Consider the following 16,017-nt stretch of genomic DNA (forward strand, 5'->3'; position numbering starts at 1 on the left):
CTATCTTGAAACGTCACCAAGAAATAAGTGCTTAGCAAAGTTTAAGAAAAGTAGATCAGTAATATTTTAAAATACTATACTATTACAAAACAAAACATAAGAAGTGGAAATAAAGAGCAAACAGGTGGAATGTAACAAGAAAATGTTGCAATGTTGACACTCATAACACAAAACTGCCTAAAGGCAGTTTTTTTTTTTACTTTAAAACTGTCATTGCTCCAAAAATAATAATGACTTATAATCGACAGATATATCTGAAGTTGATCTAGAGATTTAAGCTTTGAAAGTAGAAATAATATACATTGATATATGACTTATTTTTTTAACACTTTTATGAGTTTGGGCCTTTTGTACTCCTGAGACTTTTAGTCAGGTCTCTTTTAAGCTGTCATTGTTCCAAAAATGATAATGACACAAAAGCAATGTCGTTATGAAAAATGGACCTTTTTAAGGGCTCCAAATACGTCACATTAAATATTCCATTTTGAAAAATGTTTTGGTGAAAATATTGTATATTTTGTGTTTTTGTCATAAAAACAGTTTTGTTTTTTTTAAAGACCATGAAAAATAAAACGAAAACACATTTATGGCAACGCATGGATCTGAAGTTGATCTGTAGATATTTAATTGTTGAAAGTAAAAAAAAAAAAAAAACACTTTAATGACTGAAACCCTTTTGGGTCCTGCAGGACCTTTACCATGATAATATTGAAAATGAAAAATATCACAATAGCCCCTGCATGCTGTAACTTTGTGTAAAAAGTGTGGGCACCCCTGGTGTGGATGGTATAAACTTGTCTTATAAAAGAGAATAAGGAAATAGTTTAAATACTGTCTGTATCTGAATCCGCCACTTTGTGAAAGAGTACCCAACATTTTTACTCAAGTTTTTTCTGTATCTGTCTTTTTTATCAATTACAACGTAACTACATCAGTAGATACATACATATATATATATATATATATATATATATAAATATATATATATATATATATATATATATATATATATATATATATATATATATAAATACACATATGATACAAGGATTTAGTTCTAAAAAATAGAATAATTAGTTAAGTAAATAATAATAACTTGGGCTGTGAATCTTTGGGCACCACACAATTTGATTCGATTCTTGAGGGTAACGATTCAATTCAGAATCGATTCTCGATTCAAAATCAATACTTTTTTTTAACAACATTGGGTGTCAGTTCTTTGATTGACTACATTCCTCCATAAAATAGATGAAGAGCTATGAAACATTTCTATATTACTTAAAAGAAAACTGGTTTTGTTGAATACAATTCTAGTCAAACATTTAATAAAGTCAAATACAAATAAGGCAACAAGAGAAGGATCCAACACTTCTCTTTTCTAAAGTAAATCTGTACAGCAGATATAGATCATCTACATCAACAATATGATTTGTCTGAGTGGCTGGGCAGGACAGATAAAATATAAAAATAAAAAAGCGTTTTTTTCAGATTTTTTTTATCGATTAAGAATCGTTACAAATATGAATGTTGATTCATTCGAAAATCTTTTTTTTTTTTTGGACACTACGAGTTACAATTGCCAGGGCGTTCAATCATTCGCAACTGGACTGCTTGGTTTGTCTTGGAAGACGTTTCGCCTCTTCATCAGTTCGTGCTCATAGACTTAGATTGGTCAGATCTAGTCTTAAACTTAGGTTGATCAGATCTAGTCTAGCGGCTGGTGCCAAAACCCCAAATGTTTATACTCCAAAAACCAGGAGGGTGTGCCCTATCGTAGTGAGAAAAACAGTTTTAATGCAAACCAGCAATCCTAACTGTCAAAGCCAACGACTGTCGCTGAAGTGTAATTTCCCCTAGATAGCATTGAGGTATTGTGTGGCAGAACGATCGCTGTGGATCAACTACTACCAGTCCAAAATAGTCGGAATCCTGAGCGTCAACATTCCATTCAGCTGTAAACAAATGGCACAAATGGCATTCTGGTCACCTTCTGTGAGCAGAATGTTTCTAAGTCCTCTTATTTGTTGGAGGCTAAATTGCTGAGTCTTTTAGGAATGCTTGAAAGGACAGTATTGTATGTGGTAGACAGGTGGCGTCGCAGACCACCTCCTCTGTTTGACAGTTAGGATTGCTGGTTTGCATTAAAAGTTGTTTTTCTCACTACAATAGGGAGAAATCATCCTTGCCCAGACACACCCTCCTGGTTTTTGGAGTATGAATATTTGGGGTTTTGGCACCAACCATTGGACTAGATCAGCGGTTCTTAACCTTGTTGGAGGTACCGAACCCCACCAGTTTCATATGCGCATTCACCGAACCCGAACCGTAATCATGAAATGATGTTATTATATTAAAGAAATACTAATAAAGGCATATTTTACAAACAGAAAGTTACAGGAATGTACACATGATCCCATGTTTACATCTCATTGTGCAACATGTGAATGTTTTAGTGGGAACTAAATGCGATATCTGAAAGGGGTACACATTATTTCCAAAGTAGGAACTCCACCCAGACATATAATACTAGTACACAGCTCATGAAAAACAATATGTTATAGTCATTGTAAGTGGGCCAAAACACTTATATTAGAAAATAATCTCATGGAAATGACTGCTGTCATTTGATTACAATAATAAAACATTGCACTTGTTATTTAGTCAGGTTTAGGGCAGGCGTGCTACAGGTCTGACGTCGCTCACATGTGCTCCACTGAATGCTCAATGAGTTTTTGCGTTTGCTCACACATATGGAAAATTAGAGGGAACATTGTTTGGGGGTATCCATAATACGCCGACAGGGATACGTTTTTATTTACACGATGAGTCGGGCGTGTCTTGACCTCCGCATTTGTTTTTGCTACTGCAGCGATCGAGTCGCTCGACAAGCCTCCGTCTGCAACTCTCGAAGCGTGGGCACATTAAAGAAGCACGGCGAGTTTCATGTTCCGTGATACGATCAAACAACGCGACAGAGAAGGACGGACATGAAGACGACAGAAAAAATATCTCTGCCAAAAATCCAAACTTTTTGGAAATATCTTGACAAATATGAGATTATTATATAAGTAAAGAAGTGCAGGCAGCAGCTCACACATTCTCATACTTTGTCAGCCAGCTTGTAAAATGTCTCAACTATAATCCACGTGAAGGAGCCCAGAGTTGTTTTTATTTAAATGTTATCAATATTTCAGGGTTCCTCACGAGGAAAACATGTATTAAATCCATAAACTGTTATAAAATTGAGTAAATGGCGAGCAATGTTCCCTCTAATTTTTCATGTGTGTGAACAAACACAACAACACCCTGAGCATTCAGAGGAATACAGCGTGCACACTGTGGCCATACCAACAGCACATGTGTCTCAAACCTGACATTACATTTTAATTTCTTATTTTAATAAACAAGTGACAGTAGTGAAGTGAAGTGAAGTGAATTATATTTATATAGCGCTTTTCTCTAGTGACTCAAAGCGCTTTACATAGTGAAACCCAATATGTAAGTTAAACCAGTGTGGGTGGCCCTGGGAGCAGGTAGGTAAAGTGTCTTGCCCAAGGACACAACGGCAGTGACTAGGATGGCGGAAGTGGGAATCGAACCTGGAACCCTCAAGTTGCTGGCACGGCCACTCTACCAACCGAGCTATGCCGCCCCAGTAGTCATTTTCATGAGATTAGTTTCTAATATAAGTGATTTGGCCCACTTAAATATTGTTTTTTTTATCAACTATGTGCTATAGTATTTTATGCCTGGGTTCGGGGTCCTGCTTTGGAAAGATTGTGTACCCCTTTCAGAGATCACATTCAGTTCCCCATAAATCATTCACATGTTGCATGAGATGAAGTTTGCATTCCTGTAACTTTATGCCTGTGAAATAAATATTTCTATTAGCAATTCTGTAATCTAGTAACATCATTTCATGATTGATATCCAAAAATTAACATTCTTAATAAACGACTGTAGAATAAGCACATGTCTGATTGAGGAGTCATAGTGTAACGACCTGGAATTTACACTTAATGTGTAGTGTTGGAGTTGTCCAACTTTTTGTGTGGCCATAAACACATCAGTGGCTAATTGCCATGAGTGCATATGTTGGTGCAGGTGAGAGAGAGAGCAAGCGGCAGCTGTTGATATGACAGATGACAAAGACTTGCTTTTGGTTTGGTTTGTACGGTAGACAATGACCAGTTTTGCTAGGTAGAAGTATTTTAGAATTGTTTTTGGCGTGGTTATGGCTGACAAACAATTTTGCTAAATACAGGGATAAATGGAATGTTTGTCCTCCTTAAAGCGTCTCGACAGACGTTACAAAAATTGAACAGTGTTGACAAACATTGTTTTATCTGTAGTGGCCGCCTTGCGTCACCTGTTACTCACAGCTGCATTGCAAAATCATACAAGACAAATTACTGTATGTGTTTATTTTGTTTCGAGTGGGATTTGATTGTGTGCGCCGCATAGGACTCATGAGCAGGCGCGCACCTTAGAGGGAACGTTGATGGCAGAGTTATTGTCATGTACAGAAATGCCATATTTTGACCAATTTTCCCAGGAGATTTGCCACATCTTGAAATGCAAATGTAGATGCTCCTCTTAGATGCACGTAATAAAGGTGTTTGTGAAATCCCGTGATGTTTTCGCTGCTAAATTAACCACAACATTAGCGCCAAATAAAAAATGATGTTGCAAAAAAAACAATGTTAAAAAGGCAAATAAAAGCCTTGTCCAGCTGTTTTACTGACATATACTATTCATGTTTAAAGTTAAAGTTAAAGTACCAATGATAGTCACACACACACTGGGTGTGGTGAAATTTGTCCTCTGCATTTGACCCATCCCCTTGTTCACCCCCTGGGAGGTAAGGGGAGCAGTGAGCAGCAGCGATGGCTGCGCCTAGGAATCATTTTTGGTGATTTAACCCTGAATTCCAACCCTTGATGCTGAGTGCCAAGCAGGGAGGTAATGGGTCCCATTTTTATAGTCTTTGGTTTGAACTCACAACCTACCGATCTCAGGGCGGACACTCTAACCACTAGGTTAATAAATAACCCATTCTTCCATCCATCTATCTTTTTCTGCTTATTCGAGGTCGGGTCGCGGGGGCAACAGCCTAAGCAGATGCTTAAATAACTTTTACCGCAAATGAAAATCGTCTCCAAATATCGGTTATCAGCCTCCTTGACTACTAATAATCGGTATCGGCCCTAAAAATCGGTGGATCTCCTGACCTTCTCAAGCTGTCGCTGCTGCTCATTGATCTGAGTGTCCATCCTGGAAATGATCTCCTTCAGACAAGCCTTCTCTTCAGCCATTGCTTTCTGCTGCTGAGCCAAACGCTCCTGCATGACTGAAACAAACATCTCATTTAGAACTTAACTTATCAATACCGCTGCGTGTTGTGTCCATACTTCGAAGCTGCTCATCTCTGTGCCGCGCCCCCTGCTCCAAGTCTTGGCTCGTGTGCTCATGTCTGCTCTCAACCAGAGTGGAGAGACCTCCGAGACGAGAAGAGAACTGCTCCATCTTCTCGATCACGACAGTCAGAGACCTGGGCATAGAAGGCGTACTCCTATAACAACACAAATTATTCTGTGCGCTCCGATGTAATACAATATTGATGCACTTGTTTCCCTTCCTTTCACATGAATTATAAACATGCACCAACAAAGGAAAACAGGCTAAATAAAGACATGGGGAACCTGGTCTCAGACGTTGCACTTGTCACTGCGTCAATCTCCTCCTCTTTTAGTCTTATCAGTCTATTGACATGGTCTTCGTGGTCTTTCTTCATCTCCAGAATAGATTTTCTGGAAAGACAAGTGTGAAGCAACGCTTTAAGAGTGAAACATATGCAACAAAGTGAAGGAAGGCAAACTCTGTCACAATTAGGGATGTCCGATAATGGCTTTTTGCCGATATCCGTTATTGTCCAACTCTTTAATTACAGATACCAATATCAACCGATACCGATATCAACCGATATATGCAGTCGTGGAATTAACACATTACTATGCCTAATTTGGACAACCAGGTATGGTGAAGATAAGGTACCTTTAAAAAAAAAAAAAAAAAAGATAAATAAATTAAAAACATTTTCTTGAATAAAAAAGAAAGTAAAACAATATAAAAACAGTTACAATGAAACTAGTAATTAATGAAAATTAGTAAAATTAACTGTTAAAGGTTAGTACTATTAGTGGACCAGCAGCATGCACAATTATGTGTGCTTACGGACTGTATCCCTTGCAGACTGTATTGATATATATTGATATATAATGTAGGAACCAGAATATTAATAACAGAAAGAAACAACACTTTTGTGTGAATGAGTGTGAATGAGTGTAAATGGGGGAGGGAGGTTTTTTTGGGTTGGTGCACTAATTGTAAGTGTATCTTGTGTTTTTTATGTTGATTTAATAAAAAAAACAAAAACAAAAAACAACCGATACAGATAAAAAACAAAAACGATACCGATAATTTCCGATATTACATTTTAACGCATTTATCGGATAATATCGGCCTGCCGATATTATCGGACATCTCCAGTCACAATATATAGTTTTGGGGCATATATGTTTCGTTGGGTTGAGGTCAGGGCTCTCAAGTTCTTCCACACCAAACGTATCCAAGCATCGGGGTGGGAAGACATGCTGGAGCAGAAAAGAGCCTTTTTCAAGAGTGGTAGAGTATATTTTTTGCAATCCAAATCATCATATGCCACTAGTGCTAAAATCTGTGCGCATAGTGTGGCCCTCCATCCTCTTCAATTTGGCCCGCGAGACATCATGAAATCAACAAAGCAATGCACCACAGAATGTTTTCCAAATTAATCCGAAATACCAGGCGGTCTCTGAATGCTACATACTTGCTGCCATCTTGTGGACTATGTGAATAAATCAGATCATAACCCTTGAAAGTACTTTGAAATAATAGCACAGTATTTAGTTCAGTGGCGGATGCTGGTCTCTCAAAGAGGTGAAGCTAAGTTTCGGCCTACATCGTAAAATGTGTTGGTTTATTTATACGTAAATTCTACCCTCTGTTCCTTTTTAAGAAAGTAATCTGTGACCCTGTCGTAAAAGAAGGTGTCTTTTCCAGGGATTTGACAAGTGTCCTCTCAATGGCCAGCAGAGCTAGGCTGCTTAAACGGCCTTGGCCCATGGTGCTGCGGGTGTAAGACTTCCATCCATCCATCTTCTACCGCTTGTCCCTTTCGGGATGGCGGGGGGTGCTGGAGCCTATCTCAGCTGCATTCCGGCGGAAGGCGAGATACACCCTGGACAAGTCACCAACTCATCGCAGGGCCAACACAGATAGACAACATTCACACTCACATTCACACAGTAGGGCCAAATTAGTGTTGCCAATCAACCTATCCCCAGGTGCATGTCTTTGGATTGAGCCGCTTTAAACAGGAGAAGCTCCTCTCTACACCTGCAGATGTAGCTCAAATCGTTGCCACTAATGACAATCGTTTGTACACCTGTGTGCATTATAAATGTATGTTTGTTGTTCAATAAAAAAAAACAAAAAAAAACCATTCTAATTATCTGCCATTATGTGCAGCTTGCTACCTCGCTAGCTGGGACTGGCGCGAGGCTAGTGCGAAGTTTGTTCGCCTGTGAGTGCTTTGAGGTGGAGGGGCTCAGCAGCACCCGCTGCTCGGTAAGGACAGAAACTGCAGAATGACAGAAGTCAGTGTCCAAACACAAAAAAACACCAGAAATAGAAGCTCTATTTGTCGCTAGTCGTTTTTTACAAAGAAAATGTCGCTAAGAGGATCAGGAACGTCTCCGCTTCAACTCAGAACAACAGAATAAATATTGAAAAAAGGTCCCACTGACGTTTACAACACAAGATCGCTGATTCGCTCATTTCGCTGTTAATGAAAAAGGGAATCAGCCTTAGACAGATCATCCAATCATTATGCAGAAGTTGAGCGACCGGGCCAGCCCACTGCCCCATAGACCCCCAGAGACGCTGAGCGTCCGATGGGCGGGACAAAGCCCAGCATTTATCCAATGACTCGTCTCGTTTCGCAGCAGTGTTTGCTTCCCCATTGAAGTCTGTGGATGCCAAGCGCCTATACTGTTTAAAGCACCGTGAAGCTGCGGGAATGAGAGAGAGGAAAGCTTTGTCGTTACCAGAAGCTGATTCTGAACAAAAGAGCGCATTGTAGTGCATATTTAGTCAATAACATGTACACACAACACTATATATTTAGTGACTTTTTTTTGGACATTTTAGGGGAAGCTGAGCTTCCCTTGCAGTCTTAGAGCAATCGTCACTGATTTTGTTCTATGAAACAATCCAAACAACCTTCCCTTGTCATTGTGCAAAAAACAACACAAAAAAACCCCGCAACTAATATAAATGTCAACACACATGGTCACACAACCTGCAAACTGAACATTGTGGATATTATGAAAAACATCCAAACACCATAAAACAAATTCTAAATTACAACCATTTAAATCCATTAGAGTGCATGATGGGTAAAATGTAAAACATTTTCTCCACACATTTTAGCTGCCTGATATTTCTGACACAAAACTTAAGGAAGGTCGTCAGGGACGTAAACAAGGTAGGAGTCAAACTTTGACATACTCTTAATATCTAATTATATATCCATTATATTAATTATATATATTCATCATATCAATATAATATGTACACACACACACACACATATAGTTACTTTACATGCAGTCGGCTTTCGGCCCCCGGCCAAATCTTTTTAGCCCAATGCGGTGCCCAAGTCAAAAAGTTTGGACGCCCCTGGTTTAGACCATTGATCCTTCTATGTTTTCCAGATCAAGGACCCCCAAACTGATGAAGAGTTGGGCCGGGGACCCCCTAATTATAAATACTTAAAGTACCTTGTTTTTGTGCAATACTAAGATATTCAAATAAAATAGTATAACGCCGGTACCGAGCACGCTAATCGCTTGCTGACACTTAGGGCCTGATTTACTAAGATCCAAATATCTTGCGCTAAACAGCGTGTGTAATCTATAAAATTGCAGGTTCTATTAACGGGCATGTTACGTGTGATCTACTAAGACTGGGTGTGCAATTGTAAAGTGGTGCATACCGGTTTATTTAAATGAGGATTTTGCGTGTACTACATATACACTGTTTTCACCCCGGAGACACTCATTTACTGCACATTCATGCTATCATAAATGTTTTCAAATATGTACTACTTTTATGGGCATTTCAGAAGCAGTCATGCTTTGCATCTACAATGAAACCATTTGGGATTTTACAGCTGAAGGTGCATGGGAGGGAGGTTGCACTACTGTGCTCAAGATGCAAAAAATGCTTACTTGAAGAAGTTTTTATCATATAGGAAATATGTTAGTAATACACATTCTATGTGAAAAAAACAACGTCATGAAAATGTTTTATTAATGACACCAAAACGCATCAATTAAATTTGATTTAATCAGCCACTTAAAGGGGAAGTGTACTTTTTTTTTTAATTTTGCCTATCTTCACAATCATTATGAAAGACATGACATAGGATGGATTTTTTTTCCCAATGTATTCTAAATATTAAATAAATACGATCAAAAGTCCACTTACAATGGTGACTACGGAGGGTGTTCAATTCTGCCTATAGAGCCCCTAAAAAGCATCCAAACACCTCCATTAAGGTTTATATACATGATGTAAGTATATATGTAATGTAGTAACGGCCACATTTATAATAACATTTAAAGTTACGTATTTTGATCATTAAACGCATCATAACTTTCACTTTTTTTTCTTCATCACTGATTATCGTTGTGGCTTGGGTAGCCCTTTGAGACACTCATGATGTAAGGCTATATGAATAAACTTTGATTGATTGAATATTACTCAGTGCAGACTTCATGAGAGCCAACACACATAATAAAACATCACTTAGTGTACAAGGTCTGCTGTCATTAGGATGCCGACTGCTAGGATGTTCATATTTTACTCTGGTTTAAGTAAAACGTCCATTGAGAGTAAACTGACGATTGTGAATGGTTAGTTCCAGAGTAGACGACGAAGTTGATGTTGTGGTTCAGTAGTTGACGTCACTCGGCACAGGAAGGAAACACACACTGTGAACTAAAACACGCGTCAACCTGATAGCACACGCAAAAGCTGATCTAGTAAACTTGTAAGCAGAGAATTGTGTCTGTTAAGTGAGCCGATTAAGGTGTGCAAACCATTTTGCGTCTCTGTCTTCATGAATATGCAAAATATATGCTGATCATAAAAACGCCCCTGTGTGAGAAGTATGTGCAATTCCACACACTGCAGGACCAGTTGTCGCGCTGCACAGACAGACAATGGACAGACGAAAATCCTCCGTCCTACGTGTGTGTGTCAAAAATAAATAAATATTAGATGACAATATTCCGTCCTATGTGTGTGTGTGAAAAATAAAACAATATTAGACATATCGTCTATTCAGCAACTTCCTTTTATAATTGTATTGCTGCTGAATGATTGATGATGCTGATTAAAATGAATTCAATGGATGCGTTTTGGTGTCTGTTGGCGGTTTTGTTTTTTAATGTTCGTTTTTTTATTTAAGAAATATATAACTATAATATATCTTCAACATGAAAAGAGGTCTTTCATTCCAGCCTTTAGGGCTTGATCGACTAAAGGTTTGCGCGTACTAAAACACGTGCCAACCTGATAGCACACGCAAAAGCTGATCTAGTAAACTTGTAAGCAGAGAATTGTGTCTGTTAAGTGAGCAGATTAAGGTGTGCAATCCATGTTGCGTCTCTGTCTTCATGAATATGCAAAATATATGCTGATCATAAAAACGGCCCTGTGTGAGAAGTACGTGCAATTCCACACACTGCAGGACCAGTGGTCGCGCTGCAACGACAGACAATGGACAGACGAAAATCCTCCGTCCTACGTGTGTGTGTGAAAAATAAAACAATATTAGACATATCGTCTATTCAGCAATTTCCTTTTATAATTGTATTGCTGCTGAATGATTGATGGTGCTGATTAAAATGAATTCAATGGATGTGTTTTGGTGTCTGTTGGCGGTTTTGATTTTTAATGTTCGATTTTTTTATTTAGGAAATATGTAACTATAATATATCTTCAACATGAAAAGATGTCTTTCATTGTGCATTTGTTTTGCATTTGACACACAAATGCGCTGGTGACGCGATCCACAGCCTTGCGCACAGACTGAAGTGTCAGTGTACACGTTTCTGTTGTCTAGATTGCGATTCAGAAAAGGTGTCACAGATTATAGAAGTGTGTTGCTTGTTCAACACATCGCTCACAGGTAAGAACACGATAACATGAATGTTCAGAAAATGATCGTCTCCATGGTAATAGCCCCGTGTGCACGAAAAATTCTCATTTAAATAAGACGGTCTGCACCACTTTTCAATTGCACATGCAGTCTCAGTAGATCACACGCAATATTTTGTGTTTTGCACACGCTGTTTAGCATGTGGTGTTTGGATCTTTGTAAAGCAGGCCCTTAATGCACTAATGACAAGCTGACAACCTGAGCGTTAATCCCTAGCTCACAACCACTACCCTAATCGTTAGCTGACAACTGGCACATTAACTGCTTGCTGACAACTGGCGTGCTAATTGCTAGCTGACAACCGGTTGTTGTTTTGGCTTTTGGTAAAGAGACAGTTGATCCATCGGTTTCTTGTTATGTTTGTTTGATAAACAGTAGTGTATAGCACTTTATATTGTGTTCAAATTAAACAAACCTTCACTAAAATATGCCCTTTTGTCGAGGCTGGAACCAATTATTCAGATTCACATTGTTTCTTAAGAAGAAATTTGCTTCACTATACGAACCTTTCTATTTATGAAACCTGCTCAAGAACCAATTAAGGTTCCACTCTAAAATAAAATGACAAAATACACTTATTTTGTCTAAAGACTCTAATCTCCCTCAGAAAGGACACAAAAAAGTTTCCCTCAGATTGGCTCTGACCAGGTATTGCGCAAAAGGCATTGACGCACGGAGAGAAAGCGCAAACAGTAGTTTTTATGCGTGCCATGCATTGTGCCTGAACGCCAGCTTTGTCGAGTTTACCTCTGCAGATCTCGCAGTCTCTCCACGTCACGGTCTTGGTCTTGCTGGAACTGGGCCAGTTTGCGCTGGTAGTGCGCCTGCAGGTCCGAGCGCTCCTTCTCTGTGCTTTGCGTTAGTGTGGCCAAGCGCTCAATGAGGTCTTCGCACTCTTGACGCATCCGTGTCTCCCTCTGAGCGGTCGATTCTTCGAGAAGCTTGACGCGAGTCCTGCGAAGTTAGATGTTGGTGTTACCCGAGATGCACACAGGTGTAAAAGCAGACACGTGCATGTGAAACTAAATACCTGTGGGCGTTTTCTATGAGTTCCATGTCCTGTTGATGTCGCTGCTGGGCACTCTCCAGTAACATCTGGCTATGGTCTCGTTCCAGCTTCAAGGTCTTAATCTGGACAAAAACACACAGCGTTTACAGTTTGCAATCCTGTCTAAACACAATATAAGAGCATTCTCCTGTTCCATCATTCTATATCACCCAGGTCTAGATTTGGCCCGCCATATCCTTTTATTTAGCCAGTAAAAGCCTGAAAATAAAATGTGTCAATAAAGTACTGTGATGGAAAACAATTATGTACCTTTTATGTCTATTACAAACTGCAATATTACAGTACAAAGCACATTCCGTGAAAATAAAATTATGACCGCATGACTCACTGTGAAAGTATCTCTTCTCCCTTGTCGTTGCTTGACTTCTTCATTCCAGTTAACAGTGCACCATTGTCTAAACGGTCTGTATTTCCGCTGTTGTTGTGTCATATGCTCTCTTCCTCTCCCAAACTGTGCTTACTCCCCCAACCATCCAGTATTCAGTGTAAAAGAGTAATGCGCACCTCCCCCGGTGCACACTCTCTCACTAATGCTTGCCATGTGTGACTGGTGTCTATTGAACAGCTCAAGCCAATCAATAAATCTAAGAAAGACAATTTTGTTTTACTACTTTATTAGAACATTTCCAATACAGTGTACTTTAACTTTTCTGACAAAATGTATTGATTATTTCTATTTTGACAGAAAGAAATACATGTACTGCATGCAATTGCATATATTTTTTTATAATATCTAATAATGTGATCATAAATATTATATCATCATACGTTAATTTTTTTTTGTTAATGTCAAATATCTGTTTGATTTATGTATGAATCTGTAATAACAATGTTGTTCATGGTAATAATGTAATGTGAGTTACATTTGTATGAATTAAGTTTGGAAAGTAGTTATAATCTGTAATGATAATAATAAACAATTAGTTTTATGTTTCCTAATAATATAACAAATACCGTATTATATTATCATACATTACAACATGTTTGTATTAAAATACAAATAAATATATGATTGACTTATGATTCCAAAGTAAGTTATCCATTAAAATTGTACAATTATAAAAAATTGTAATAGATTTTATGGTAAAAAAACAAAACAAAAACAAACAAAAAAAACCAGCTGTTCAGTTGCCAGAATTCTATAGTTAAAAAAACACAGCACCATTCTTCTATTTAAGAGTAATACACAGCAAAAACAACAGATTTTACGATAAAAACAGACTGCTCAGTCGCCAGAATTTTACTGTAATTAAAGTAATATAACGTAAAAACATCAACAACTATAGATTTTACGGTATAAAACTGGCCGCTCTGTCGCCAGAATGTTATCGTAAAACAAACAGTGGTAGCGTAATATTTTTAAATTTACAGTAAAATGCGGAAAAAAACACTGCAAATTATACAACAAAATTCTGGCGACTGAGCTGCCAGTCTACATTTATTTTATTTTTTTTGCAGTACGTAAAAGTTCTATATTCAAGTACCTGTCCCTCCAGCTGGATGATGCGAGCCTGTAAATCCTGGTCCTCTGCAGCTGGCTGTCTCTGCAGCGCCGCAACATCCAAAACACCTTGGAACCCCAGCGACTGCATCATCTTTCACACAGAGACCATAATGAAGTGCTGCATATTACAATTCTGCAAGACGGGCTACGCAAGCACTCTTTTTACCTGCTGCTGTAGTAACAATTGTTGCTGCAGGCTGTCCGCTGAAAAAGGCATCTGCTCAAAAGACATGCAGAGAAATTAGATACTGTAATCGTCTTATACCATTTCTGGGGCTGTCAAAGTTAACGCGATAATAACAAGTTAACGGTCATTTCTATTTATTTTGATGCGCTATTCACGTGCGGCACAACCACAAGCCGGAAGAAGCACACGGCAGAGTCAGCTACTTAGGCGGCAGCTGATCTTCTCATTGATTGTAGTAGCGTCACAGTGCATTGAACAACTTTTATTCCATTGTTCTGACTTGAATTTTACAATCCTGTAAGTATGATTTCTTTTTCAAATCTAGCATCATTTATCTGTTACTGGAGACAGCACTCGTGTTTAGAGAGTATCTGAAAAGGAGCTCCCACTACTTGAAAGACCAGCAGCCGCCACTGTTTGACAGCCCTCATAATTTCCACTTGGCAGTACCTGTTGCTGGACCGCAGCTGATGAGTTCGGTAACTGGTTTGGCTGTGAGAGTGCTGGGAAACAAAGCAGATATGTAAGCACACCTTTGATTGCACACCATGTCTTAAAGCACATCTGAACTTAATAAACCGGAGATTGGGTTAGTATCTCACGTCTTTATCTTATCAAGACATTTTGGACAATTTTAGGCTTCCAACTTTGGGGAAACAGTTCGGGGAAGACCATGTTCTGTTCCTGCATGACTGCACCACAGTGTATAATGTAAGTTGGATGAATCTGGTGTGAAAAGAAAAAGCCCCGACCTAAACCACATCACACAAGTTTAGGATGAACTGGAACCCGAAATTGTGAGCCAAGCCTTATTTTACGATATCGGTGATCTTTGGCTTTTGGATCAATGGATACTATTTCCAGACTAACAAAATATACTGTAAAGGGGGTCTTCCATATTCTCTTTTTGTAAATGTAATCTCTATCTGTCCAATATTTTCGTCAAAGGGAGGTAAATACCTTCTTTGGTTCTCTCATCTCTGTCGGGAGCAGACTGTGAAGCAGGGCGAGGTTGTTCGAGGCAGGAGCTGCGACATGACGAAAAATGGAAGATGGAAATGTCAGGTCAGCATAAATCCAATACAGTTGAACCTCAATTTATGAACCCCTCTATTTGCGAACTCTTCAAATGACAGCTTTTTGGATCGCGCCAAATATGCCTCTGTGTGTGAACCATGTCTCTCTGTACCGACGCTTCTTTCATTCATTCGTATTGAAGAGACTGAGGAAGCCGGCTTCGTATTTTTAATTGTGATAAGAACAAACTTTTCTGGAAAAATATGCCAAAGCGGACTTCTTTCACGGACAAGGAGAAAACTACCTCTTGTTCAGTGGCGCTTCTTCAAAGAGCACGCGTTACACACACTGCTCCTTTTTCTCCTTCCATGAGCTGCTTCTTTGACCATTTTAAAAGTGGATGTTAAATTATTGTATCAATATGGTTTTTAAAATGAAAGATTTTTGTGATTTCCGATTGTTTGTGGGGGCACCAAAGGGAGTTCTGTGTGTGTGCGTCTTGGCAAAGCAGCGCATACAGGACAGTTGGGCTTGTCGTTGTTGTTTTGGGTTGTTAATAAAGAGACAGTCGATTCATTACCTACTTGTTATGTTTGTTTGAAGCACTTTATATTTTGTTCAAAATGTACAAACCTTCACTAGAATATGGACTCCTGTTGAGGCTGGGAACCATTATTCATATTTACATTGTTTTTTATGGAGAAATTTGCTTCACCATACAAACTTTTCTATATACGAATCCTGTTCTAGAACCAATTAAGTTCGTAAATCAAGGTTCCACTATACATACTCCAGGAGATTTTTGTATTTGATTTATTTGAATAAAACGGATCCCGATTAGTTACTACACAGTAGCCTCTAGTCTTCCTGGGGCCCATCACACAAGACAATAACATCAAAACAAAAATTCA

At 38.7% G+C, this 16,017-nt stretch overlaps 1 protein-coding gene across 1 annotated transcript in view; it reads right to left on the bottom strand.

The window, feature by feature from the left end:
- LOC133620262 (fas-binding factor 1 homolog) overlaps positions 1 to 16,017 on the bottom strand; it is a 54,732-nt gene that overhangs the window by 11,370 nt on the left and 27,345 nt on the right. Inside the window, exons 12-20 of the mRNA XM_061981590.1 lie at positions 15,050 to 15,117; positions 14,540 to 14,592; positions 14,069 to 14,119; positions 13,883 to 13,993; positions 12,360 to 12,460; positions 12,077 to 12,283; positions 5,703 to 5,810; positions 5,412 to 5,551; positions 5,232 to 5,350 (exon numbers count right to left, since the gene is read on the bottom strand). Of these exons, the coding sequence (XP_061837574.1) occupies positions 5,232 to 5,350; positions 5,412 to 5,551; positions 5,703 to 5,810; positions 12,077 to 12,283; positions 12,360 to 12,460; positions 13,883 to 13,993; positions 14,069 to 14,119; positions 14,540 to 14,592; positions 15,050 to 15,117 (958 nt within the window). The remainder of the gene's footprint in view (positions 1 to 5,231; positions 5,351 to 5,411; positions 5,552 to 5,702; positions 5,811 to 12,076; positions 12,284 to 12,359; positions 12,461 to 13,882; positions 13,994 to 14,068; positions 14,120 to 14,539; positions 14,593 to 15,049; positions 15,118 to 16,017) is intronic.

This window comes from Nerophis lumbriciformis, linkage group LG24 (assembly GCF_033978685.3).
Source record: "Nerophis lumbriciformis linkage group LG24, RoL_Nlum_v2.1, whole genome shotgun sequence".
In the NCBI taxonomy this organism is placed as follows: Eukaryota; Metazoa; Chordata; class Actinopteri; order Syngnathiformes; family Syngnathidae; genus Nerophis; species Nerophis lumbriciformis.